At 43.1% G+C, this 27,688-nt stretch overlaps 1 protein-coding gene across 4 annotated transcripts; it reads right to left on the bottom strand.

Annotated features, from left to right (window-relative positions):
* Positions 1–6: 6 nt before the first annotated feature.
* LOC112217033 lies at positions 7–25,990 on the bottom strand. Of its 4 annotated transcripts, XM_042300364.1 has the most exons (13): positions 25,912–25,990; positions 25,322–25,751; positions 11,314–11,516; positions 11,072–11,164; positions 10,852–10,947; positions 10,639–10,749; positions 10,340–10,469; positions 5,485–5,687; positions 5,314–5,394; positions 4,727–4,822; positions 4,527–4,637; positions 2,438–2,558; positions 7–2,168 (listed from the first exon to the last, which is right to left on the bottom strand). In XM_042300364.1, the coding sequence occupies exons 2-13, from the start codon at positions 25,347–25,349 to the stop codon at positions 430–432; spliced, it is 3,012 nt and encodes a 1,003-aa protein (XP_042156298.1). In that variant the 5' UTR covers positions 25,350–25,751; positions 25,912–25,990; the 3' UTR covers positions 7–429. The 4 variants fall into 4 exon arrangements, with proteins under 4 accessions (XP_042156298.1, XP_042156295.1, XP_042156297.1 ...); XM_042300361.1 differs by lacking the exons at positions 25,322–25,751; positions 25,912–25,990 and adding an exon at positions 11,854–12,009; XM_042300363.1 differs by lacking the exons at positions 25,322–25,751; positions 25,912–25,990 and adding an exon at positions 11,854–12,009 and having other exon boundaries at positions 4,727–4,819.
* Between the last annotated feature and the right edge of the window lie 1,698 nt (positions 25,991–27,688).

The raw sequence follows: 27,688 nt of genomic DNA, 5'->3' as shown, positions 1-27,688 counted from the left end.
AGAAAGTTGTGGCACACAATGTTGACTTTATTTGCCTTTATCCAACACCAAATTTTGTGCATATTTTTTGTAAAGGCTCCCTGCAATCATTGACTACTCTCAAAAAGAGATATGTGAGTAGCTGTCAATTTACATCTTATGTCATTGGAATTTCAATAACCTATCCAAAAAGCATCACAAACAAATATGTTTTAATGACACAATCATTAATTGTTATCTAACAGGAGATATGTTTGTTGCTGCATTAACTAAGCCAGACATTTTACTATTTTTCAATGTTCAGTCTATCAAGGAATCCTGAATTCTGGTCCAAAATCTAAAGTCTACCACAAAAAAATTGAAATATTATTTCAACTAATGGCAATTTGTCAGGATAATAAAAATAGCATTCCAGTCAGTGTCTATGGAAGGCAGCCATTGTGCAGTAAATCAACTCATTTTGGACGAATTTCTCCTGCGACGGCTGGTGTGACTGTATTTCCTTGTCTGTTCAGATCGCTCTCCTGAGTGCAACCGCTCATGCGCCTTCAGAAGACGTGGTAACTTGAAGACCTTTCCACACTGGTCACAGGGGTGCCCCTCCGCCGTGTGGTGGACAATTATGTGCTCCTTCAGGTGCTGATTTAGCTTGTATGTCTTCCCACACATGTCGCAGTGGTAAGGGCGTTCGCCCGTGTGCAGACGTTTGTGACTGCTCAAGCTGCTGCTCTGTTTAAAGGTCTTGTCACATATGTCACATCTGTAAGGTTTTACAGAGGTGTGCGTAAACATGTGGGCCTTGATGAGTCCGTTGCTGCCAAACACCTTCTGGCAGACAGGGCATGGGATCTTGGGCTTGGGGCCATGGTCCCTTTGGTGTTTCTTCAGGTCAAACTCATAAACAAAAGTCTTTCCACACTGGGCACACAGGAACGGGCGGTTCCCAATGTGATAGCCCATGTGCCTCTTCAGCCCACTGGGATGAAAGAAGCGCATCCCACACTGCTCACAGATGAACGGGCGCTCCATGGTGTGCCAGCGCTCGTGGACAGACAGCTTGTATTGGGTTGGGAATCTCTTCGGACAATGAGTGCAGGGAAAGTTATTTTCACTTGCATGAGACTGGATGTGTATTCTGCAATAGAATGCTTGGCTGAAGCCCTTTCCGCAGATGGTGCATTTATGTGGTTTCGCACCCGTGTGGATGGGCTGATGATTCTTCAAGTCAGCCTTTTTCCGAAAGCCCTTGTCACACTTTTCACACTTAAATGGCCGCGCTTCAGAGTGATTTTTCATATGAGTGGTCATGCCTCCTAAGGACCTGAAGGCCCTGCCACACTCAGTGCACTTGAAAGGTTTCTCTCCTGTGTGAATGCGGAGGTGATTTTCCAGCTGAGACGGATAGACAAAACTCTTCCCACACTCCTGGCAAATGATGGTTGCTTCTGGGATTTTCCTCTTCGAGGGTACCGTTATTCTTTGTGGCTTGGGCAGTCTCCTTCGGATAACAGCCTTCTCAAAGAGATTGGCTTCTGCTTCCTGACCCCCAATTTCCACACTGCTTCCAAGACACGTGTCACCTGACCGGATCTCCTGGTCTACATCATTGTTTTGTGGAAGGGGTGGCAAGGAAGGGAGCGAAATCGAGTTACTTGCAATGTGGGAGACCCACTGGTGGACACTCGCTAGCTCGACCGGCTGGTTATCTGGCTGGTTCCCATTGGTGACTGTGGCAGGGGTGACAATATGTGAAGGAGAGGCTTCGGTGATGAAAGTATTCATCAGTGTTGCAAGCTCCTTGTCTCTCTCTGTTGGCAGCATGCTCTTTACTGTTGGTGCCCCTCCCACTGGCCTGCTTACACTTTGAGGAGTAGGTGAGACTATGTCGTTCTTTGACAGTGCATTGTCTTCTTCACTGTCGACTACTGAATTTCTCACCCGACCTCCGTTATCCCTGGCATTCTGCTCTTCTCTCTCCACAGTAGTTACTGCTCCAGCGTGGTCCGATTCAACTGGCATCATTCCCAGATCCTCCAAGTCACTGAAGGAGGCAGGGCTCATGATGCTTAGAGCGGCTTCTAATGATTCCGCTGGTTCGTAAAAATCTGTCTGTATGGACTGCATTCCACAGGTTAAGCGGAAAGACAGCGAGGACAGCACACAGTCCCCTACAGAGGACGTGACAGGTACTGAGAAAAAGGGACAAATACAGAAATCTATTAATATTTTATATTACACCACATTCTGATTGTTTGAATTTGAAAGTATTGGGCATGTTTAGATTAATACCATTTCAAAATAATTAAAATTCCTGTAAATACAGCAGGTTCAAAGTTATCAATAGATTGAACCATGGCAGTTTGACAAAAAGGGGAAACTACATTGTTCTTTGTTCAGCTTGTTGATAATTCTACTGAACATTAACATGGAGAAGATATACTAATTAAAGTAACCCTACCCAACTGAATCTTATTTAGCAGGTTCTGGTGCTGGAGGAGGATCTTCAGGTGCTCAGGGTCAGACACAGACTGTCCACACTCCTCCAGGTCAGAGGGGGCAGCACTGATAATGGACGCTATCTGAGAAGGAGAGGTAGAAGCTAAGATCAGCAACCAGGGGGTTTCTTAGAGTGTGCAGGATGAAAAATACTATGGCATGTGTTGGCACGTATACTAACGTTCAAAGGTTTAGGGTCACTTAGAAATGTCCTTGTTTTTGAAAGAAAAGCAGATTTTTTTTGTCCATTCAAATAACACCAAACTGATCCGAAATACAGTGTAGACATGGTTAATGTTGTAAATGACTATTGTAGCTGGAAACTGATGATTTTTAAAGGAATATCTACATAGGCGTACAGAGGTACATTAACAGCAACCATCACTCCTGTGTTCCAATGGCACATTGTGTTAGCTAATCCAAGTTTATCATTTTAAAAGGAAAATTCATCATTAGAAAACCCTTTTGCAATTATGTTAGCACAGCTGAAAACTGTTTCTCTGATTAAAGAAGCAATAAAACTGGCCTTCTTTAGACTAGTTGAGTATCTGGAGCATCAGCATTTGTGGGTTCGATTACAGGCTCAAAATGGCAATAAACAAATAACTTTCTTCTGAAACTCTTCAGTCTATTCTTGTTCTGAGAAATGAAGGCTATTCCATGTGAAAAATTGCCAAGAAACTGAAGATCTCGTACAACGCTGTGTACTACTCCCTTCACAGAACAGAACAAACTGTCTCTAACCAGAATAGAAAGAGGAGTGGGAGGCCCCGGTGCACAACTGAGCAAGAGGACAAGTACATTAGTGTCTAGTTTGAGAACCAGATGCCTCAAGTCCTCAAATGGCAGCTTCATTAAATAACACCAGTCTCAACTTCAACAGTGAAGAGGCGACTCCGGGATGCTGGCCTTCTAGGCAGAGTTCAAAGAAAAAGCCATATCTCAGACTGGCCAATAAAAGTAAAAGATTAAGATGGGCAAAAGAACACAGACACTGGAAGATTGGAAAAAAATATTGGAAAAAAGGTGTTATGGACAGACAAATCTACATTTGAGGTGTTTGCATCACAAAGAAGAACATTCGTGAGATGCAGAAAAAAATGAAAAGATGCTGGAAGAGTGCTTGACACCATCTGTCAAGCATGGAGGAGGATATGTGATGGTCTGGGGCTGCTTTGGTGGTGGTAAAGTGGGAGATCTGTACAGGGTAAAAGGGAAGGCTATCCCTCCATTTTGCAACGCCATGCCATTCCCTGTGACCGGCGCTTAATTGGAGCCAATTTCCTCCTACACCAGGACAATGACCAAAAGCACAGCTCCAAACTATGCAAAAACTATTTAGGGAAGAAGCAGTCCGCTGGTATTCTGTCTATAATGGAGTGGCAATCACAGTCACTGGATCTCTTGCCTAGTAAAATAAAGGTTACACATCTCAACCCTATTGAGCTATTGTGGGAGCATCTTGACCGTATGGTACGTAAGAAGTGCCCATCAAGCCAATCCAACTTTTGGGAGGTGCTACAGGAAGCATGGGGTGAAATCTATTCAGATTACCTCAACAAATTGACAACTAGAATGCCAAAGGTCTGCAAGGCTGTAATTGCTGCAAATGGAGGATTCTTTAAAAGGACACAATTATTATTTCAATTAAAAATCATTATTTATTATTTTATTTTTTTCACCTTTATTTAACCAGGTAGGGAAGTTGAGAACAAGTTCTCATTTACAATTGCGACCTGGCCAAGATAAAGCAAAGCAGTTCGACAGATACAACGACACAGAGTTACACATGGAGTAAAACAAACATACAGTCAATAATACAGTATAAACAAGTCTATATAAAAAATATTTATAACCTTGTAAACGTCTTCACTATATTTCCTATTCATTTTGCAACTCATTTCATGTATGTTTTCATGGAAAACAAGGACATTACTAAGTGACCCCAAATTTTTGAACGGTAGTGTATATAGTTGTCTAACAATGTCAACATTAGATATGACTGGTAAATTGTTAGTTATAGGCTTTTTTTTTTTTTACCAGTTTATTACCTGGGAGAGATCTGGCACAGATAGCAGCCGTTCCAGTCTGAGGACCAAGCCTCCCACAAGGGCCTGCAGTGCTGTGTCATACTTGGAGCCATACTGTGTATGGAACTCCTCCTACACGGAAGGAAATAAAAAGTTAAAGTCAGTGTCTATGACAAGACAAAGTGGACAGTGAGAGAGGAAAGGGAGAAAGCCTGCTGAACCTGGAAGAAGTGCTTCCTCTCATAAGGATTTTTCAGCAGGGTTTGGACCAGCGCAACAAAGTTAGCCTGCGACTCCTCCACTTCTGCATCTTGCTGCTGTAACACAGATTAGGTATAGTTTGATACAAAGTACAGCCACTTCAGCCATCAGAATTACATGTCACTAAAAAGAGGAGTATTGAGTGCATGGGTGACTGGGTTTGTAAAAGTCACAAGTCTAGCCTGAATTTAAAAAAAATCTCAAATCAAATCAAATCTCTTACCCTATCCATGTTTGCAGATCTCAGGAATCAAATGAGTGACAGCAAAGCAAGACAAATGGCAGAAAGCTCCCGCAACACCACTAGAAGGTGTTAACACTTGTATGACATTTCAACTTATGCAGTCCCCTCAGATCTGTACACTACAGAGCTAAAGGCTATTTTCAAATCAGATTACAGCGTATATTTGACCCTCTCTTAAGTGATGTCGCTCCAGCCTTGGTTTTTCTGGTTTAATGGTATCGAGTCATTCTTGAATATGTTGTGTTACATGTGAGTTGTTCACTGGTATGGGGTGGAATTTCCACACAGGAGAAATATTCGTACCCCCAAGATGTTCATCTTTTCCAGGAGACATTGGATGTCCTGAAGGTTGGGTGGGTCCTTGCGGAACAACTCCAAGATCATCTAAAATAATGGGACAAAATTGTCTATGATTTTTCTAATACACAATGTGTCAAAACCACCCCTCCCATGACCACACAACATGTCACTCACCCTTGCTCTCAGGCCCAGGATGAGTTGAGCCCTCTGTTTGTAACTCAGCAACTTCGGAACAGCTTCAGTCACCACAGTTACAAATTCCTCGACCTTCCCATAGTGCATCACATTTCGTTGATTCACCACATGCCATACAAAGGAATACATCAGCCGCAGAGGAGAAACCAATAATCGCAAAGAGGAGAGAGGAAGTGGGGGACCTATAGCAAGACGATAGGACAAAATGTTAGCTTGTGTGGCTTCATCCTTTCTTTAGCAAAAAATACCTCCAGCAACATGGCTAACTAGCTAGCAAACTTAATTTAGAAGGCAAGCCGAAACGGACATTAGCTTCATACGCTAACCCTCTGCAGTGACTTGGATCCAGCCAGGTTCACATTTGTTAGATTGCTAATACATGGCTAGTAAGTGTCATAATGTAACCTACCAGTACTGGCTCTACTCTTCTTGACTCGTTTGTCCATGCCGGAATGTTACCAAATATGTATGATAAGCAGAAATCTAACAGTAAAGGTAACTAGCATGGTAGACAGCTATCATCGACTCACTGACGATTTTTTTTGTGTGAAAATGGTGACAACAACGGGACAGAGGGAAACGGAACCAAATCCAGAACAGAGTTTTGACCGGACTATTTTACAATAAGATTGGCAGCATAACAACATTACCGCCACCTATCGTGCTGGAATAAGAGTTTTGACCGGACTATTTTACAATAAGATTGGCAGCATAACAACATTACCGCCACCTATCGTGCTGGAATAAGAGTTTTGACCGGACTATTTTACAATAAGATTGGAAGCATAACAACATTACCGCCACCTATCGTGCTGGAATAAGAGTTTTGACCGGACTATTTTACAATAAGATTGGCAGCATAACAACATTACCGCCAACTATCGTGCTGGAATAAGAGTTTTGACCGGACTATTTTACAATAAGATTGGAAGCATAACAACATTACCGCCACCTATCGTGCTGGAATAAGAGTTTTGACCGGACTATTTTACAATAAGATTGGCAGCATAACAACATTACCGCCACCTATCGTGCTGGAATAAGAGTTTTGACCGGACTATTTTACAATAAGATTGGCAGCATAACAAGATTACCGCCACCTATCGTGCTGGAATAAGAGTTTTGACCGGACTATTTTACAATAAGATTGGCAGCATAACAACATTACCGCCACCTATCGTGCTGGAATAAGAGTTTTGACCGGACTATTTTACAATAAGATTGGCAGCATAACAACATTACCACCACCTATCGTGCTGGAATAAGAGTTTTGACCGGACTATTTTACAATAAGATTGGCAGCATAACAACATTACCGCCACCTATCGTGCTGGAATAAGTGTTTTGACCGGACTATTTTACAATAAGATTGGCAGCATAACAACATTACCGCCACCTATCGTGCTGGAATAAGAGTTTTGACCGGACTATTTTACAATAAGATTGGCAGCATAACAACATTACCGCCACCTATCGTGCTGGAATAAGAGTTTTGACCGGACTATTTTACAATAAGATTGGCAGCATAACAACATTACCGCCACCTATCGTGCTGGAATAAGAGTTTTGACCGGACTATTTTACAATAAGATTGGCAGCATAACAACATTACCGCCACCTATCGTGCTGGAATAAGAGTTTTGACCGGACTATTTTACAATAAGATTGGCAGCATAACAACATTACCGCCACCTATCGTGCTGGAATAAGAGTTTTGACCGGACTATTTTACAATAAGATTGGCAGCATAACAACATTACCGCCACCTATCGTGCTGGAATAAGAGCCGCAAGTGAATCCTTCTGCTCTTTTCTTGAAATTACATTTTAGGTAAAAACATGAATTTCATAATTTTTCCTGTATAACGTTATATATCTGGATGAGTATTAATCTTTATTAATGAACTTTTGTGGCTTAATACAATCTTTAAATGTATTATAAAAAGTAATCGCACAGGACCATTCTAGCATACATTTAGTTTCCCTTGCTGTGAATAAAATAGCAAAACAAGAAAGTTGTGTTACACAATTTTGACTTTATTTGCCTTTATCCAACACCAAATGTTGTGCATATTTTTTGTAAAGGCTTCAGGCAATCATTGACTACTCTCAAAAAGAGATATGTGAGTAGCTGTCAATTTACATCTTATGTCATTGGAATTTCAAACTATCCAAAAAGCATCACAAACAAATATGTTTTAATGACACAATCATTCATTGTTGGTATCTAACAGGACATATGTTTGTTTCTGTATGAATTAAGCCAGGCATTCTACCATTTGTCAATGTTCAGTCTAGGAAATCCTGGATTATGGGCCAAAATTGTCAAGTTTACAAAAAAAAAAAACAAGGACATGATTACAGCCAATGGCATGGCATTGTGACAAAGTTAAACTTGTGTCAGAACAATAAAACTAGCATTCCAGTCGGTGTCTATGGAAGGCAGCCACTGTGCAGTAAATCAACTCATTTTGGACGAATTTCTCCTGCGACGGCTGGTGTGACTGTATTTCCTTGTCTGTTCAGATCGCTCTCCTGAGTGCAACCGCTCATGCGCCTTCAGAAGACGTGGTAACTTGAAGACCTTTCCACACTGGTCACAGGGGTGCCCCTCCGCCGTGTGGTGGACAATTATGTGCTCCTTCAGGTGCTGATTTAGCTTGTATGTCTTCCCACACATGTCGCAGTGGTAAGGGCGTTCGCCCGTGTGCAGACGTTTGTGACTGCTCAAGCTGCTGCTCTGTTTAAAGGTCTTGTCACATATGTCACATCTGTAAGGTTTTACAGAGGTGTGCGTAAACATGTGGGCCTTGATGAGTCCGTTGCTGCCAAACACCTTCTGGCAGACAGGGCATGGGATCTTGGGCTTGGGGCCATGGTCCCTTTGGTGTTTCTTCAGGTCAAACTCATAAACAAAAGTCTTTCCACACTGGGCACACAGGAACGGGCGGTTCCCAATGTGATAGCCCATGTGCCTCTTCAGCCCACTGGGATGAAAGAAGCGCATCCCACACTGCTCACAGATGAACGGGCGCTCCATGGTGTGCCAGCGCTCGTGGACAGACAGCTTGTATTGGGTTGGGAATCTCTTCGGACAATGAGTGCAGGGAAAGTTATTTTCACTTGCATGAGACTGGATGTGTATTCTGCAATAGAATGCTTGGCTGAAGCCCTTTCCGCAGATGGTGCATTTATGTGGTTTTGCACCCGTGTGGATGAGCTGATGCTTCTTCAGGTCAGCCTTTTTCCGAAAGCCCTTGTCACACTCATCACACTTAAATGGCCGCGCTTCAGAGTGATTTTTCATATGAGTGGTCATGCCTCCTAAGGACCTGAAGGCCCTGCCACACTCAGTGCACTTGAAAGGTTTCTCTCCTGTGTGAATGCGGAGGTGATTTTCCAGCTGAGACGGATAGACAAAACTCTTCCCACACTCCTGGCAAATGATGGTTGCCTCAGGGATTTTCCTCTTCGAGGGTACCGTTATTCTTTGTGGCTTGGGCAGTCTCCTTCGGATAACAGCCTTCTCAAAGAGATTGGCTTCTGTTTCCTGACCCCCAATTACCACACTGCTTCCAAGACATGTGTCACCTGACCAGATCTCCTGGTCTACATCATTGTTTTGTGGAAGGGGTGGCAAGGAAGGGAGCGAGATCGAGTTACTTGCAATGTGGGAGACCCACTGGTGGACACTCGCTACTTTGACCGGTGGGTTACATGGTTTGTTCCCATTGGTGACCGTGGCAGGGATGACTAATTTGACTATCTGTAAAGGAGAAGATTTGGTGAAGGAACTACTCATCAGTGATACAAGCTGTTGGTGTCTCTGTGTTGGCAACATACTCCTTACTGTTGGTGCCCCTTTTGATGGTGCCCCTCCTACTGGTCCGCTAACACCTTGAGGACTAGACACGCTTTCTGGCAGTGCATTGTCACGCACTGCATTTTTCACCACACTTCCACTGTCCCTGGCATCCTCTTCTCTCTCTACAGTACTATCTTCTCCAGCATGTGGCGAGTCCTCTGACATCATTCCCAGATCCTCCAAGTCACTGAAGGAGGCAGGGTTCATGACGCTTAAAGCGGCTTCTAATGATTCTGATGGCTCATCAAAATCTGGCTCCATTGGTGGCATTCCACAGGCGAGGCGGAAGGACAGCGAAGACAGCACACAGTCACCCACAGAGGAAGTGAGAGGTACTGAGAAAAAATAAAATATATAAAAATATTTAAGTACATCACAGTTAAGGATATTCTGCAAATTAAAAAAAATACTATGCTTTTTATTTCCATTCCTGTTTAAATAAAATCATAAAATGGTTCGTAATGAACTGAAAGGTCCCGTATGTAGTTTTGTGTGTGACCCAACCAAATGTACATAGAAATATGAGTTATAGATCTGTCTTTCTCATTGTAAGCAAGTCTGAAAAGTGCTATATCAGTGTTATGCATGCTATTTCTATGCCTTCCATCCTTAAGTTTAGGTTTTTAATATTTTTATTTAAGGTTTTGTAAACTAAATTCATACAGCTAAAAATATTATATTCATGATCATTGAAATTATATTTCACAGTGGTTTATATTGTACAGCCATTATTTAAATTGCTTGTTTTGTAACTAACTGAAAGTAGAAGAACACTACAGAATTTTACCAACCAGGTAATGGCTGAGCAATTTCTCCACATTGTACTTTTAATTATAGATGTCAAAAATAAAACTTGTAATGTTCTTTGTTTATCTGTTTTTAAATCTACTGTACATACACACAGAGAGGATAACAGATAATGATTGAAGTAGAGACTCCAAAGCTTTCTATGGACTGTTTTCAAGCCTACCATTTCTGTTTAACTGGGTTTTATGTAGCAGGTTCTGGTGCTGGAGGAGGATCTTCAGGTGCTCAGGGTCAGACACAGACTGTCCACACTCCTCCAGGTCAGAGGGGGCAGCACTGATGATGGACGCTATCTGAGAAGGAGAGGTAGAAGCTAAGATCAGCAACCAGGGGGGTGGCTTAGCATGTGAGGTCAAGACAATAATATGGCATGTGTTGACATAAACTGTTATCTAATAATGACAAAATTTGGTATGATCAGTGAACTGTTAGTTATAGAATTGCCATGCACCAGTTCATTACCTGGGAGAGATCTGGCACAGATAGCAGTTGTTCCAGTCTGAAGACCAAGCCTCCCACAAGGGCCTGCAGTGCTGTGTCATACTTGGAGCCATACTGTGTATGGAACTCCTCCTACAGGGAAGGAAAGATTGACAGTATCTGAGATAACCTACATGAATGACGAGCCGCTAAAAGCAAGTCAAACGAAAGGGACAGAGAGAAAGTATGTCGAACCTGGAAGAAGTGCTTCCTCTCATAAGGGTTTGTCAGAAGGGTTTGGACCAGCGCCACAAAGTTAGCCTGCGACTCCTCCACTTCAATATCTTGCTGCTGTAACACATAATGTGAATAATTTGATACAAGTATAACTTATTTGGTTATCTGAATTGAGCTATTAAAATGAGTAGCTGTTACACCCTTTGAATGTATGCAGGAGAGAGAAAAATATTCTTACCCCTGCGGATGCACTGATGTTCATCTTTCCCAGGAGACATTGGATGGCCTGAGGGTTCGGTGGACAATCCTTGCGGAACATCTCCAAGATCATCTAAATAATGGGAATCATGGAGATATTGAGTAAACTTGCAACATCCCTGCCCTCCTTACACACATATAGTTTCTACTGGCATTGATATACATGTGTCAATCAAAGCATAATCAACTACTCCTCCCATGACCACACAACATGTCACTCACCCTTGCTCTCAGGCCCAGGATGAGTTGAGCCCTCTGTTTGTAACTCAGCAACTTCGGAACAGCTTCAGTCACCACAGTTACAAATTCCTCGACCTTCCCATAGTGCATCACATTTCGTTGATTCACCACATGCCATACAAAGGAATACATCAGCCGCAGAGGAGAAACCATGAGTCGTAAAGAGGAGAGAGGAAGAGGGGGGCCTATGGAAAGAAGACGGAACCAATAAATATTTAGGCTGTACTGGTTGTTGCATAACAAAAAAACATATTCGTCTACAACATCAAGGCTAGACAAAATATTATGATAAGACAAAACCACAGATGAGAGTTAGAATCTTTGGTTTTACTATATTTAGCAGCAACATTTAGAAAGAAAGCCAACATGATATTAACATGAAATGAATGTAGTTAGCTATATTAGTAAGTTACTTTACAGTTCACTTGGGGCTGCCTGTATGTTGAATTTGAGCTACTCTAGCTTACGTTAGCCAGGGTTAATAGCATAGACTGTAACGTTACTTTTAGAAACAACCCCTACCCGTACTGGCAGTCGCTTTGACTCGTTTGTCCATGATGGAAAAGTTGTTATCAAAAGTATGTATGGATAATTAACAGCGTACAACTGTATATCAACATGCAATAAAATAAATGTGGAAATGGAAACAACAACCGTACATTCAGAAATAATTAGTGTCTCGTCAGCAACACTAGAAAAGTATTTCCGGGTCACTGTTTCAGGAAATTTCAAAATAAAAGTAACCACGTAATAGAACAAAAGTAATTCACCTCTATTTCAGTGGCGATTTTAGCATGTAAATCTTGGTGGGGCAAACACATTTTATGGGAGATGCATGCCAGCAAAGCCACTACACAACTCAACACTAAACAATACATCAATTGCACTATAGCGGTGACAAACAGTGCCCACAAACTGTTAGGGCCTACATAAAGCTGTCCCAACAGCAGTCCCAACACCTTAGCACTGCTACACTTGGCTTTCAGCGTAGCCTTGTCTGGCAGCGAAACAGTTAATTCAGACTAATTTACTGCCTTTTAAAAAAACATAGCTGATATGGCTGATTTGCTTAAACAAATGTAATTTCTACTGACAATTGAGATGTACAAACTATGGCATAAGGGTAGGACAAGCGGATAAGAGGCAATCCGTAATTTCGATTAAGACATTAATGAGCGAGCGACGACAGACGTAGTCAATATAACTATTTGTTCAGCCTTTTTGAAATGTGCAGCGACTGAATTCAGAACATAAGCCGTTCTTACAGTGTACTCCCTGTACAACATGTCAGAACCGTAGGATAAATAAAGGGGGCATATAAACAGACAATTAAATGATTTAATGATTTATTCGATGATTACATTTTTCTAAAACAGGTTATAGGCTTCATGTGCACCACCATGTTAGAATAGTAGGCAAAAAAAAGTATTTATTTTTTATTTATCCATGTAAGTTGACTGAGAACACGTTCTCATTTACAGCAACGACCTGGGGAATAGTTACAGAGGAAAGGAGGGGGATGAATGAGCCAATTGTAAACTAGGGATTATTAGGTGACCATGATGGTTTGAGAGCCAGATTGGGAATTTAGCCAGGACACCAGGGTTAACACCCCTACTCTTACAATAAGTGCCATGGGATCTTTAATGACCTCAGAGAGTCAGGACACGCATTTAACGTCCCATCCGAAAGACTGACCAGGACCAACCCTTGCTTAGCTTCAGAAGCAAGCCACCAGTGGTATGCAGGACGGTATGCTGCTGGAAGTAAAGAGGTTAAGAGGTGAAAATAGACCAAATTATTAGGGTGAGGCACATTGAACACCATTTGGGCTCCCGAGTGGCGCAGCGGTCTAAGGCACTGCATCTCAGTGCTAGAGGCATCACTATAGACACCCTGGTTCAAATCCAGGCTGTGTCACATGATGGCTGGTGTAGGCCATCATTGTAAATAAGAATATGTTCTTAACTGACTTGCCTAGATAAATAAATAAAAAATGTGTGTCTTTGCTTGTCAAAAAACATACATGTCATTTAACACAATTCTATTATAGAATGTTATGTGTGCTGAATTTGCAGGTGCAAGCCAAGCGCCACCATAATTATCAGTAACACTGTCAAAGCTGTACAAAAAATGTTGGCAAAAAAGCACACTCCGGCCACGAAAGATGTGTTTACAATACCGCATTGGTGAAAATAGACTACATTTTTAGGGTGAGGGATATGGGCTACTAACACTTAGTATTGCTTTCTTAGCTACAGTAGACATACAGTTGAAGTCGGAAGTTTACATACTCTTAGGTTGCAGTCATTAAAACTCGTTTTTCAACCACTCCACAAATTTCTTGTTAATTTAACAAACTACAGTTTTGGCAACTCGGTTAGGACTGTCACACTCTGACCATTATTTGAGTTGTTTGTTTTTATGTTTTGTTTGGTCAGGGTGTGGGCATTCTATGTTGCATGTCTAGTTAGTCTGTTTCTATGTGTTTTGACCTGATATGGTTCTCAATCAGTGGCAGGTGTTTGTCGTTGTCTCTGATTGGGAACCATATTTAGGTAGCCTGTTTTGTATTGTGGTTTGGGGGTTATTGTCTATGTGATGTTGTATGTTTGTATTCAGTTTTGATAGCGGTCACGGTCGTCTTGTTATTTTGTTTGTTATTTTGTTTGTTATTTTGTTTGTTATTTTGTTTGTTATTTTGTTTGTTATTTTGTTTGTTATTTTGTTTGTTGTTTTGTTTAGTGTACTTCGTGTTTTTTCGTCTTTCATTAAAAGATGTATTCACATCATGCTGCGCTTTGGTCTCCTCAATACAATGATCGTGACAGAATAACCCACCTACAATGGACCAAACAGCGTGGTAACGGCCAGCAGCAGCAGCGGCAAAGAACGCAGGACTCATGGACTTTGGAGGAGATTCTAGACAGCGAAGGACCCTGGGCACAAGTGGAGTGGACCCCATCCACCATAGTCATTTCCCTCTTCAAGGGCCTCTTTACAGTGGCGACCCTCGCCTCTGACCTTGGGTCTAAGACCCTAATTAAAGGCCCCACTGGACTGAGGAGCGCCTCCGAACTGAGGGACAGCTCCGGACTGAGGAGCAGCTCCGAACTGAGGGACAGCTCCGGACTGAGGAGCAGCTCCGGACTGAGGGGCATCTCCAAACTGAGGGGCAGCTCCGGAGTGAGGGGCAGCTCCGGACTGAGGGTTCTTGGTAGCCCTTTGATTAGCTGTTCAGGAGTCTTATGCCAGGATGCCAGGATAATGGTGTTGATGTGAGCCCTTATCAGCCTTCCAAAGCACTTCATGGCTACAGACGTGAGTGCTACGGGTCTGTAGTCATTTAGGCAGGTTTCCTTTGTGTTCTTGGGCACTGGGACTATGGTGGTCTGCTTGAAACATGTTGGTATTACAGACTAAATCAGGGACATGTTGAAAATGTCAGTGAAGACACCTGCCAGTTGGTCAGCATATGCCCGGAGCACACATCCTGGTAATCAGTCTTGCCCCGCAGGCTTGTGTATGTTGACCTGTTTAAAGGTCTTACTCACGTCGGCTACGGAGAGCGTGATCACACAGTCTGCTGATGCTCTCATGCATGCCTCAGTGTTGCTTGCCTCGAAGCGAGCATAGAAGTGATTTAGCTCGTCTGGTAGGCTCGTGTCACTGGGCAGCTCTCGGCTGTGCTTCCCTTTGTGGTCTGTGATAGTTTGCAAGCCCTGCCACATCCGACGAGCGTCGGAGCCGGTGTAGTGTGATTCAATCTTAGCCCTGTATTGACGCTTTGCCTGTTTGATGGTTCTTCGCAGGGCATAGGATTTCTTGTAAGCTTCCGGGTTAGAGTCCCGCACCGCTACCCTTTAGCTCTACCCTTTAGCTTAGTGTGAATGTTGCCTGTAATCTATGGCTTCTGGTTGGGGTATGTACATACAGTCACTGTGGGGACGATGACCTCGATGCACTTATTGATAAAGCCAGTGACTGATGTGGTGTATTCCTCAATGTCATCGGAAGAATCCCGGAACATGTTCCAGTCTGTGATAGCAAAACAGTCCTGTAGTTTAGCATCTGCTTCATCTTACCACTTTTTTATAGACAGAGTCACTGGTGCTTCCTGCTTTAATTTTTGCTTGTGAGCAGGAATCGGGAAGATAGAGTTGTGGTCGGATTTACCAAATGGGGGGCGAGGGAGAGCTTTGTATGCATCTCTGTGAGTATAGGTGATCTAGAAATGTTTTTCCCCTCTGGTTGCACATTTAACATGTAGATAGAGATTTGGTAGAACTGATTTAAGTTTCCCTGCATTAAAGTCTCCGGCCACTAGGAGCGCCGCCTCTGAGTGAATGGTTTCCTTTTTGCTTATTTCCTTATACAGCTGACTGAGTGCGGACTGAGTGCGGCAGCGTAGCCTAGTGGTTAGAGCGTTGGACTAGTAACCGAAAGGTTGCAAGATTGAATCTCCGAGCTGACAAGGTACAAAATCTGTCGTTCTGCCCCTGAACAAGGCAGCGTGTATCCCACCAGCTGAATATCCATGTCATCAATCAGCCACTATCCCGTGAAACATAGGATATAGGATCATGATATACGATCATGAAACATAGGATATTCATGATCGTACCTCATCTAATTTATTGTCCAATGATTGCACGTTGGCGAGTAATATTGATTATGCTTACTTACAAGCCCTTAACCAACAATGCTTTAAGAAGATAAGGAAAAAAAATAAAAAATAAGTGTTAAATAAACAATAGATAAGTTAAACATGTAAAATTAAAGTAAGAAGTAATTCAACAGCAGCGGGTAAAATCACAAGAGAGGCTATATAGAGGGGTACCGGTACATAGTCAATGTGCGGGGGCTCCGGTTAGTTGAGGCAATTGAGGTAATATGTACATGTAGGTAGAGTTAAAGTGACTATGCATAGATTATAAACAGAGAATAGCAGCAGCGTAAAAGAGGCGTCTTGGTAGCCCTTTGATTAGCTGTTCAGGAGTCTTATGGTTTGGGGTAGAAGCTGTTAAGAAGCCTATTGGATCTCGACTTGGCACTCTGGTACCTGGGTGTGCTTGGACAATGTTAGGCTCTCTGGTACCTTGGTGTGCTTGGACCATGTTAGTTTGTTGGTGATGTGGACACCAAGGAACTTGAAGCTTTCAACCTGCTCCACTACAGCCCCATCGATGAGAATGAGGGCGTGCTCAGTCCTCCTTTTCCTGTAGTCCACAATCATCTCCTTTGTCTTGATCACGTTGAGGGAGAGATTGTTGTCCTGGCACCACATGGCCAGGTTTCTGACCTCCTCCCTATAGGCTGTCTCGTCGTTGTCTGTGATCAGGCCTTCCACTGTTGTGTCATCGGCAAACTTAATGATGGTGTTGGAGCCGTGCCTGGCCATGCGTGAACAGGGAGTACAGGAGGGGACTGAGTACAAACCCCTGAGGGGCCCCTGTGGTGAGGATCAGTGTGACAGATGTTTGTTACATTCTCTTTCCACATGGGGGCGGCTCGTCAGGAAGTCCAGGATCCAGTTGTAGAGGGAGTTGTTTAGTCCCAGGGTCCTTAGCTTATTGATGAGCTTTGAGGGCAATGTTGAACGCTGAGCTGTAGTCCATGAATAGCATTCTCACATGCGGCCTTGTGAATGTTGACCTGTTTAAAGATCTTACTCACATCGGCTGTGGAGAGCGTGATCACACAGTCTGCTGATGCTCTCATGCATGCCTCAGTGTTGCTTGCCTCGAAGCGAGCATAGAAGTGATTTAGCTCGTCTGGTAGGCTCGTGTCACTGGGCAGCTCTCGGCTGTGCTTCCCTTTGTGGTCTGTGATAGTTTGCAAGCCCTGCCACATCCGACGAGCGTCGGAGCCGGTGTAGTGTGATTCAATCTTAGCCCTGTATTGACGCTTTGCCTGTTTGATGGTTCTTCGCAGGGCATAGGATTTCTTGTAAGCTTCCGGGTTAGAGTCCCGCACCGCTACCCTTTAGCTCTACCCTTTAGCTTAGTGTGAATGTTGCCTGTAATCTATGGCTTCTGGTTGGGGTATGTACATACAGTCACTGTGGGGACGATGACCTCGATGCACTTATTGATAAAGCCAGTGACTGATGTAGTGTATTCCTCAATGTCATCGGAAGAATCCCGGAACATGTTCCAGTCTGTGATAGCAAAACAGTCCTGTAGTTTAGCATCTGCTTCATCTTACCACTTTTTTATAGACAGAGTCACTGGTGCTTCCTGCTTTAATATTTGCTTGTGAGCAGGAATCGGGAAGATAGAGTTGTGGTCGGATTTACCAAATGGGGGGCGAGGGAGAGCTTTGTATGCATCTCTGTGAGTATAGGTGATCTAGAAATGTTTTTCCCCTCTGGTTGCACATTTAACATGTAGATAGAGATTTGGTAGAACTGATTTAAGTTTCCCTGCATTAAAGTCTCCGGCCACTAGGAGCGCCGCCTCTGAGTGAATGGTTTCCTTTTGCTTATTTCCTTATACAGCTGACTGAGTGCGGACTGAGTGCGGCAGCGTAGCCTAGTGGTTAGAGCGTTGGACTAGTAACCGAAAGGTTGCAAGATTGAATCTCCGAGCTGACAAGGTACAAAATCTGTCGTTCTGCCCCTGAACAAGGCAGCGTGTATCCCACCAGCTGAATATCCATGTCATCAATCAGCCACTATCCCGTGAAACATAGGATATAGGATCATGATATACGATCATGAAACATAGGATATTCATGATCGTACCTCATCTAATTTATTGTCCAATGATTGCACGTTGGCGAGTAATATTGATTATGCTTACTTACAAGCCCTTAACCAACAATGCTTTAAGAAGATAAGGAAAAAAAATAAAAAATAAGTGTTAAATAAACAATAGATAAGTTAAACATGTAAAATTAAAGTAAGAAGTAATTCAACAGCAGCGGGTAAAATCACAAGAGAGGCTATATAGAGGGGTACCGGTACATAGTCAATGTGCGGGGCTCCGGTTAGTTGAGGCAATTGAGGTAATATGTACATGTAGGTAGAGTTAAAGTGACTATGCATAGATTATAAACAGAGAATAGCAGCAGCGTAAAAGAGGCGTCTTGGTAGCCCTTTGATTAGCTGTTCAGGAGTCTTATGGTTTGGGGTAGAAGCTGTTAAGAAGCCTATTGGATCTCGACTTGGCACTCTGGTACCTGGGTGTGCTTGGACAATGTTAGGCTCTCTGGTACCTTGGTGTGCTTGGACCATGTTAGTTTGTTGGTGATGTGGACACCAAGGAACTTGAAGCTTTCAACCTGCTCCACTACAGCCCCATCGATGAGAATGAGGGCGTGCTCAGTCCTCCTTTTCCTGTAGTCCACAATCATCTCCTTTGTCTTGATCACGTTGAGGGAGAGATTGTTGTCCTGGCACCACATGGCCAGGTTTCTGACCTCCTCCCTATAGGCTGTCTCGTCGTTGTCTGTGATCAGGCCTTCCACTGTTGTGTCATCGGCAAACTTAATGATGGTGTTGGAGCCGTGCCTGGCCATGCGTGAACAGGGAGTACAGGAGGGGACTGAGTACAAACCCCTGAGGGGCCCCTGTGGTGAGGATCAGTGTGACAGATGTTTGTTACATTCTCTTTCCACATGGGGGCGGCTCGTCAGGAAGTCCAGGATCCAGTTGTAGAGGGAGTTGTTTAGTCCCAGGGTCCTTAGCTTATTGATGAGCTTTGAGGGCAATGTTGAACGCTGAGCTGTAGTCCATGAATAGCATTCTCACATGCGGCCTTGTGAATGTTGACCTGTTTAAAGATCTTACTCACATCGGCTGTGGAGAGCGTGATCACACAGTCTGCTGATGCTCTCATGCATGCCTCAGTGTTGCTTGCCTCGAAGCGAGCATAGAAGTGATTTAGCTCGTCTGGTAGGCTCGTGTCACTGGGCAGCTCTCGGCTGTGCTTCCCTTTGTGGTCTGTGATAGTTTGCAAGCCCTGCCACATCCGACGAGCGTCGGAGCCGGTGTAGTGTGATTCAATCTTAGCCCTGTATTGACGCTTTGCCTGTTTGATGGTTCTTCGCAGGGCATAGGATTTCTTGTAAGCTTCCGGGTTAGAGTCCCGCACCGCTACCCTTTAGCTCTACCCTTTAGCTTAGTGTGAATGTTGCCTGTAATCTATGGCTTCTGGTTGGGGTATGTACATACAGTCACTGTGGGGACGATGACCTCGATGCACTTATTGATAAAGCCAGTGACTGATGTAGTGTATTCCTCAATGTCATCGGAAGAATCCCGGAACATGTTCCAGTCTGTGATAGCAAAACAGTCCTGTAGTTTAGCATCTGCTTCATCTTACCACTTTTTTATAGACAGAGTCACTGGTGCTTCCTGCTTTAATATTTGCTTGTGAGCAGGAATCGGGAAGATAGAGTTGTGGTCGGATTTACCAAATGGGGGGCGAGGGAGAGCTTTGTATGCATCTCTGTGAGTATAGGTGATCTAGAAATGTTTTTCCCCTCTGGTTGCACATTTAACATGTAGATAGAGATTTGGTAGAACTGATTTAAGTTTCCCTGCATTAAAGTCTCCGGCCACTAGGAGCGCCGCCTCTGAGTGAATGGTTTCCTTTTTGCTTATTTCCTTATACAGCTGACTGAGTGCGGACTGAGTGCGGCAGCGTAGCCTAGTGGTTAGAGCGTTGGACTAGTAACCGAAAGGTTGCAAGATTGAATCTCCGAGCTGACAAGGTACAAAATCTGTCGTTCTGCCCCTGAACAAGGCAGCGTGTATCCCACCAGCTGAATATCCATGTCATCAATCAGCCACTATCCCGTGAAACATAGGATATAGGATCATGATATACGATCATGAAACATAGGATATTCATGATCGTACCTCATCTAATTTATTGTCCAATGATTGCACGTTGGCGAGTAATATTGATTATGCTTACTTACAAGCCCTTAACCAACAATGCTTTAAGAAGATAAGGAAAAAAAATAAAAAATAAGTGTTAAATAAACAATAGATAAGTTAAACATGTAAAATTAAAGTAAGAAGTAATTCAACAGCAGCGGGTAAAATCACAAGAGAGGCTATATAGAGGGGTACCGGTACATAGTCAATGTGCGGGGGCTCCGGTTAGTTGAGGCAATTGAGGTAATATGTACATGTAGGTAGAGTTAAAGTGACTATGCATAGATTATAAACAGAGAATAGCAGCAGCGTAAAAGAGGCGTCTTGGTAGCCCTTTGATTAGCTGTTCAGGAGTCTTATGGTTTGGGGTAGAAGCTGTTAAGAAGCCTATTGGATCTCGACTTGGCACTCTGGTACCTGGGTGTGCTTGGACAATGTTAGGCTCTCTGGTACCTTGGTGTGCTTGGACCATGTTAGTTTGTTGGTGATGTGGACACCAAGGAACTTGAAGCTTTCAACCTGCTCCACTACAGCCCCATCGATGAGAATGAGGGCGTGCTCAGTCCTCCTTTTCCTGTAGTCCACAATCATCTCCTTTGTCTTGATCACGTTGAGGGAGAGATTGTTGTCCTGGCACCACATGGCCAGGTTTCTGACCTCCTCCCTATAGGCTGTCTCGTCGTTGTCTGTGATCAGGCCTTCCACTGTTGTGTCATCGGCAAACTTAATGATGGTGTTGGAGCCGTGCCTGGCCATGCGTGAACAGGGAGTACAGGAGGGGACTGAGTACAAACCCCTGAGGGGCCCCTGTGGTGAGGATCAGTGTGACAGATGTTTGTTACATTCTCTTTCCACATGGGGGCGGCTCGTCAGGAAGTCCAGGATCCAGTTGTAGAGGGAGTTGTTTAGTCCCAGGGTCCTTAGCTTATTGATGAGCTTTGAGGGCAATGTTGAACGCTGAGCTGTAGTCCATGAATAGCATTCTCACATGCGGCCTTGTGAATGTTGACCTGTTTAAAGATCTTACTCACATCGGCTGTGGAGAGCGTGATCACACAGTCGTTCGGAACAGCTGGTGCTCTCATGCATGTAATTTGTCATTTGGGTTAGGGTTAGTGTTAGGGTTCGAGGCAATTGGAGGCCACGGAAGGAGAGTTGTATGGCATTGAAGCTCGCCTGGATGGTTGTTAACAAAGTGTCCAAAGAAGGGCCAGAAGTATACAGAATGGTGTCGTCTGCGTAGAGGTGGATCAGAGACTCACCAGCAGCAAGAGCAACATCATTGATTAAAACTGACCATCCTACCAATCCTCGACTTTGGCGATGTCATTTACAAAATAGCCTCCAATACCCTACTCAACAAATTGGATGCAGTCTATCACAGTGCAATCCGTTTTGTCACCAAAGCCCCATATACTACCCACCATTGCGACCTGTACGCTCTCGTTGGCTGGCCCTCGCTTCATACTCGTCGCCAAACCCACTGGCTCCATGTCATCTACAAGACCCTGCTAGGTAAAGTCCCCCTTATCTCAGCTCGCTGGTCACCATAGCATCTCCCACCTGTAGCACACGCTCCAGCAGGTATATCTCTCTAGTCACCCCCAAAACCAATTCTTTCTTTGGCCGCCTCTCCTTCCAGTTCTCTGCTGCCAATGACTGGAACGAACTACAAAAATCTCTGAAACTGGAAACACTTATCTCCCTCACTAGCTTTAAGCACCAACTGTCAGAGCAGCTCACAGATTACTGCACCTGTACATAGCCCACCTATAATTTAGCCCAAACAACTACCTCTTTCCCAACTGTATTTAATTTTAATTTATTTATTTATTTTGCTCCTTTGCACCCCATTATTTTTATTTCTACTTTGCACATTCTTCCATTGCAAAACTACCATTCCAGTGTTTTACTTGCTATATTGTATTTACTTTGCCACCATGGCCTTTTTTGCCTTTACCTCCCTTCTCACCTCATTTGCTCACATTGTATATAGACTTGTTTATACTGTATTATTGACTGTATGTTTGTTTTACTCCATGTGTAACTCTGTGTCGTTGTATATGTCGAACTGCTTTGCTTTATCTTGGCCAGGTCGCAATTGTAAATGAGAACTTGTTCTCAACTTGCCTACCTGGTTAAATAAAGGTAAAATAAAAAAAATAAAAAAAATTGATGTATACAGAGAAGAGAGTTGGTCCAAGAATTGTGGCACCACCCTGTGGCACCCCCATAGAGACTGCCAGAGGCCCGGACAACAGACCCTCCGATTTGACACACTGAACTCTATCAGAGAAGTAGTTGGTGAACCAGGCGAGGCAATCATTTGAGAAACCAAGGCTGTCGAGTCTGCCGATGAGGATGTGGTGATTGACAGTCGAGTCGAAAGCCTTGGCCAGGTCAATGAATAAAGCTGCACAGTATTGTTTCTTATCGATAGCGGTTAAGATATCGTTTAGGACCTTGAGCGTGGCTGAGGTGCACCCATGACCAGCTCTGAAACCAGATTGCATAGCGGAGAAGGTATGGTGGGATTCTAAATGGTCGGTAATCTGCTTGTTGACTTGGCTTTCGAAGACCTTAGGAAGGCAGGGTAGGATAGATATAGGTCTGAAGCTGTTTAGGTCAAGAGTATCCCCCCCTTTGAAGAGGGGGATGACCGCAGCTGCTTTCCAATCTTTGGGAATCTCAGACAACACGAAAGAGAGGTTGAACAGGCTAGTAATAGGGGTGGCAACAATTTCGACAGATAATTTTAGAAAGAAAGGGTCCAGATTGTCTAGCCCGGCTGATTTGTAGGGGTCAAGATTTTGCAGCTCTTTCAGAACATCAGCTGACTGGATTAGGGAGAAGGAGAAATGGGCAAGGCTTGGGCGAGTTGCTTTGGGGGTGCAGTGCTGTTGACCGGGGTAGGGGTAGCCAGGTGGAAAGCATGGCCAGCCATAGAAAAACGCTTGGATTTGTTGGTGGTGACAGTGTTTCCTATCTTCAGTGCAGTGGGCAGCTGGGAGGAGGTGTTCTTATTCTCCATGGACTTTACAGTGTCCCAGAACTTTTTTGAGTTTGTGTTGCAGGAAGCAAATTTCTGCTTGAAGAAGCTAGCCTTAGCTTTTCTAACTGCCTGTGTATATTGGTTTCTAGCTTCCCTGAAAAGTTGCATATTACGGGGGCTGTTCGATGCTAATGCAGAACGCCATAGGATGTTTTTGTGTTGGTTAAGGGCAGTCAGGTCTGGAGAGAACCAAGGGCTATATCTGTTCCTGGTTCTAAATTTCTTGAATGGGGCATGCTTATTTAAGATGGTGAGGAAGGCATTAAAAAAACAACCAGGCATCCTCTACTGACAGGATGAGATCAATATGCTTCTAGGATACCCCGGCCAGGTCGATTAGAAAGGCCTGCTTGCTGAAGTGTTTCAGGGAGTGTTTTACAGTGATGAGTGGAGGTCGTTTGACCGCTGACCCATTACGGATGCAGGCAATGAGGCAGTGATCGCTGAGATCTTGGTTGAAAACAGCAGAGGTGTATTTAGAGGGCAAGTTGGTTAGGATGATATCTATGAGGGTGCCCGTGTTTACGGCTTTGGGGTGGTACCTGGTAGTTTCATTGATCATTTGTGTGAGGTCGAGGGCATCAAGCTTAGATTGTCGGATGGCTGGGGTGTTAAGCATGTTCCAGTTTAGGTCGCCTAGCAGCTACTCTACCTCAGGCGAGCAAAACATTGAGACTTCCTTAGATATCGTGCACCAGTTGTTGTTTACAAATATACAGACGCCGCTGTTCTATGCTGCCAATACAGCGTGTAACCAGCCAGCCAGCTGTATGTTGATAATGTTGTCGTTCAGCCACGACTCCGTGAAGCATATGATATTACTATTTTTAATGTCCTGTTGGTAGTTTAATCTTCCTCGTAGGTCGTCAATTTTATTTTCCAATGATTGCATGTTAGCTAGTTGAACGGAAGGCAGTGGGGGTTTGTTCGATTGCCAACGAATTCTCAGAAGGCAGCCGATCTCCGTCCTCTTTTTCTCCGTCTTCTCGTCACGCAAATGACGGGGATTTGTGCCTGTTCCCGGGAAATCAGTATGTCCTTCATGTCGGGCTCATCGGACTTGTTCATGGAAAAAAAGCTTTTTCCAGTTTGTGGTGAGTAATTATTGTTCTGATGTCCAAAAGTTATTTTCTGTCATAAGAGATGGTACCAGCAACATTATGTACAGAATAAGTTTTAAAAAAAGTTACAAACAATGAAAAAAATTAACAAAAAAACACATTTGTTTAGGAGCATGTAAAACTTCAGCCATCTTCGCGCATGATACAATCGCCATCCTCGACTTTCATCTGCAGTCGCTTGCCTCATCCTTACCACTCAAGTAAGACCATTAACATTTTATATTCATCCAATGTTTGCTATATTTTTGGATGACGTGATGATGTTGTCGCTGCTCATGAATGTGATGTTCATGCCCCAGTGGATTCTGCTGAGGGGCGGCTCATAATAATGGTTGGAACTGAGTTTTTGGAATGACATCAGACACATGGAAACCTTTTCACTAATTCCGCTCGAGCCATTACCACGAGACCATCCTCCCCAATTAAGGTGCCACAAAACCCCTGTGGTTGGTCCATATAAACTGGATGCAGCCCGTACAGACAGTCCATGAAGCGGTGTATGTGAATGTGAGTAGATTACCTTGAAAACAACGGTCGGATGTAGTTGGACGTTGTTCCCAGTTCTTATTATACCTCAGTGATCCAGGTAGCGTTGCTGCCGTGAATCAGAAAATATTTTAAACATCCAACCAGAAGTTTTTTTCGGGCAGCATAGAAACTGGCAGCATTACCGCCACCTAGCGTGCTGGAGGAATTTGACGCGTAGACTACGAAAAACATTGAAAATCATATAGCGCAGGGGAGGCCTAGTCTTGAATACACATATACTTTTTAGGCCTACACAAATTTCTGGATGGTTTGTACACTTTGCACACTGTTAGTGTTAATTGTCTGCGTTCTGTCTGGAACAACCTTACCTAAATAGGCATAAACACACCCACAAACAGGCATATTAACTGATACTATATTCAAATTGGGCCTTGACCTTACCTGTGTTTGTCATGATAATCCTTGTCATGGTAAATATTAATATTGTATTTCAACACATTTGTGAAAGTCCCCAGTAAGCAGGTTTAGATCACTTTCTCTACAGCTGAGGGAGGGTTGTGTATGGCTCTGTATCGCTGTGTGAACGGAGCAGCTTCATGCTGCTGACAGTAGTAATCTCCTGCATCTTCAGCTTGAACTCCACTGATGGTCAGAGTGAAATCAATATCATATCCAGTGCCATGAAATCGACCAGATGTTAAACCACTGTCAAAGTTGATGATGAATTTAGGAGCTTCTCCAGGTTTCTGATGGTACCAGGCTAAATCATTGTCAATGGCACTACTAGCTTTACAGCTGATCGTGGCAGACTCTCCAGACTGTGCCATGGCAACTGCAGGAGTCTGGGTCAATAAAATGTCACCTGCATAGCCTGGAAGAGATAAAACAATATGAATTTGCAGTCTTTGATTTAGATTAAACTTTTTTAGTTCAAATATGGATATTTTAATAAATAATTGTTGTTTGAAATAGGATAATGATATTAAAATCAATAGCTTTACGGTTAATTACTGAAGTAATTCCAAACTTACCATTTGTGTACAATGCAAGGACCATGATAGTTACGGAGATAAAAGTCATTTTTGTCTTATGTTGTGTTGCTTCTGTAAAGGACACATTTAACTCACAGGGCTATAAACACTTTAAGACCACTGAAGCATGTGCTGTCAATGCAAATTGTCTTCATGTGCAAATAGCAAACAGTCTGATGATACATGACACCTGTGATATGAATGCTGTTGACAAATCATCAGTGAGATGACCAGAATTTTTGTGTGGTTTATTTATTCATAAAAAATCAATACTGTCCAATATTGTAAGACAGACACTAATATAAAAACATTGTCTAGATATATTTTTGTTCACTTTCGAATTACAGTATTTCCCTTCCCTTGTAAATACATCTGGCCCCTATTGGCTCCTAACGTCATACACAGAAAAATGTACTTTGTTAAATCAACTATTTGGATTAATTTGTTCTCCAATCAAACTAAGCTTTATTTTAACTCAGAGGCAGGAAGACATACACAACTGATATTAGTCACTATTATACTGTAACATTCAGATCTAAAACACTGTTTCCAGAACTAGCACCATGTGGGGACTCTCTACACCACTACAATGGCTTCTCTGGTCTCTAGACACTACGGTGACTTCTCCAGAAGAGGCCAAATCACCGTTCGGTGTACACCTCTCCCTCTTCCCAGTGTGCCTTGCTCAGGGTCAGGGTGCTGCTACGGCTGTAGCGGCCACCCTTCTCTTCTTCTGTGGTGGTAACCAGCGCACTTCTGTATGTTGATAAATGTGTTACATGGTCACTGCCCATATCATTGCATAGTGCATAAAATACACAAGAGTTCAGGGGCCTTGATTTATCAAAGTGAACCATTTTCACTGTGGTGTCCAAAACATCTTTCAAGCTGTCAGGCAGTGTCCCCAATAAAATATGGACTGATACTACAGAAGCACTACTACTATAATGCAATAGGGACTGATGCTTCTACATCTGTATGGCTTGCTGTTTGGGGTTTTAGGAGGGGTTACTGTATAGCACTTTATGTCATCTGCTAATGTAAAAATATCTTTATAAATACATTTGATTGATAGTGCTGAAGTACTAGTATAATACAATAGTGACTGATGGTACTGAAGTACTAGTATAATAGAACAGGGACTGATAGTACTGAAGTACTATTCACTGTGGTGTCCAAAACATCTTTCAAGCTGTCAGGCAGTGTCCCCAATAAAATATGGACTGATACTACAGAAGCACTACTACTATAATGCAATAGGGACTGATGCTTCTACATCTGTATGGCTTGCTGTTTGGGGTTTTAGGAGGGGTTACTGTATAGCACTTTATGTCATCTGCTAATGTAAAAATATCTTTATAAATACATTTGATTGATAGTGCTGAAGTACTAGTATAATACAATAGTGACTGATGGTACTGAAGTACTAGTATAATAGAACAGGGACTGATAGTACTGAAGTACTAGTATAATAAAATAGGGACTTATGGTACTGAAGTACTAGTATAATAGAACAGGGACTGATAGTACTGAAGTACTAGTATAATAAAATAGGGACTTATGGTACTGAAGTACTAGTATAATAGAACAGGGACTGATAGTACTGAAGTACTAGTATAATACAGTTGGGACTGATAGTACTGAAGTACTAGTATAATAAAATAGGGACTGATCGTACAGAAGTTCCAGTATAATACAATCAAATCAAGCTTTATTTATACAGCACATTTCAGACATGGAATGCAACACAATGTGCTTTACAGGAAAAAATATATAA

The sequence above is a fragment of the Oncorhynchus tshawytscha genome, linkage group LG17 (genome assembly GCF_018296145.1).
Source record: "Oncorhynchus tshawytscha isolate Ot180627B linkage group LG17, Otsh_v2.0, whole genome shotgun sequence".
Lineage (NCBI taxonomy): Eukaryota > Metazoa > Chordata > Actinopteri > Salmoniformes > Salmonidae > Oncorhynchus > Oncorhynchus tshawytscha.
This window is presented reverse-complemented; position numbering and strand designations above follow the sequence as displayed.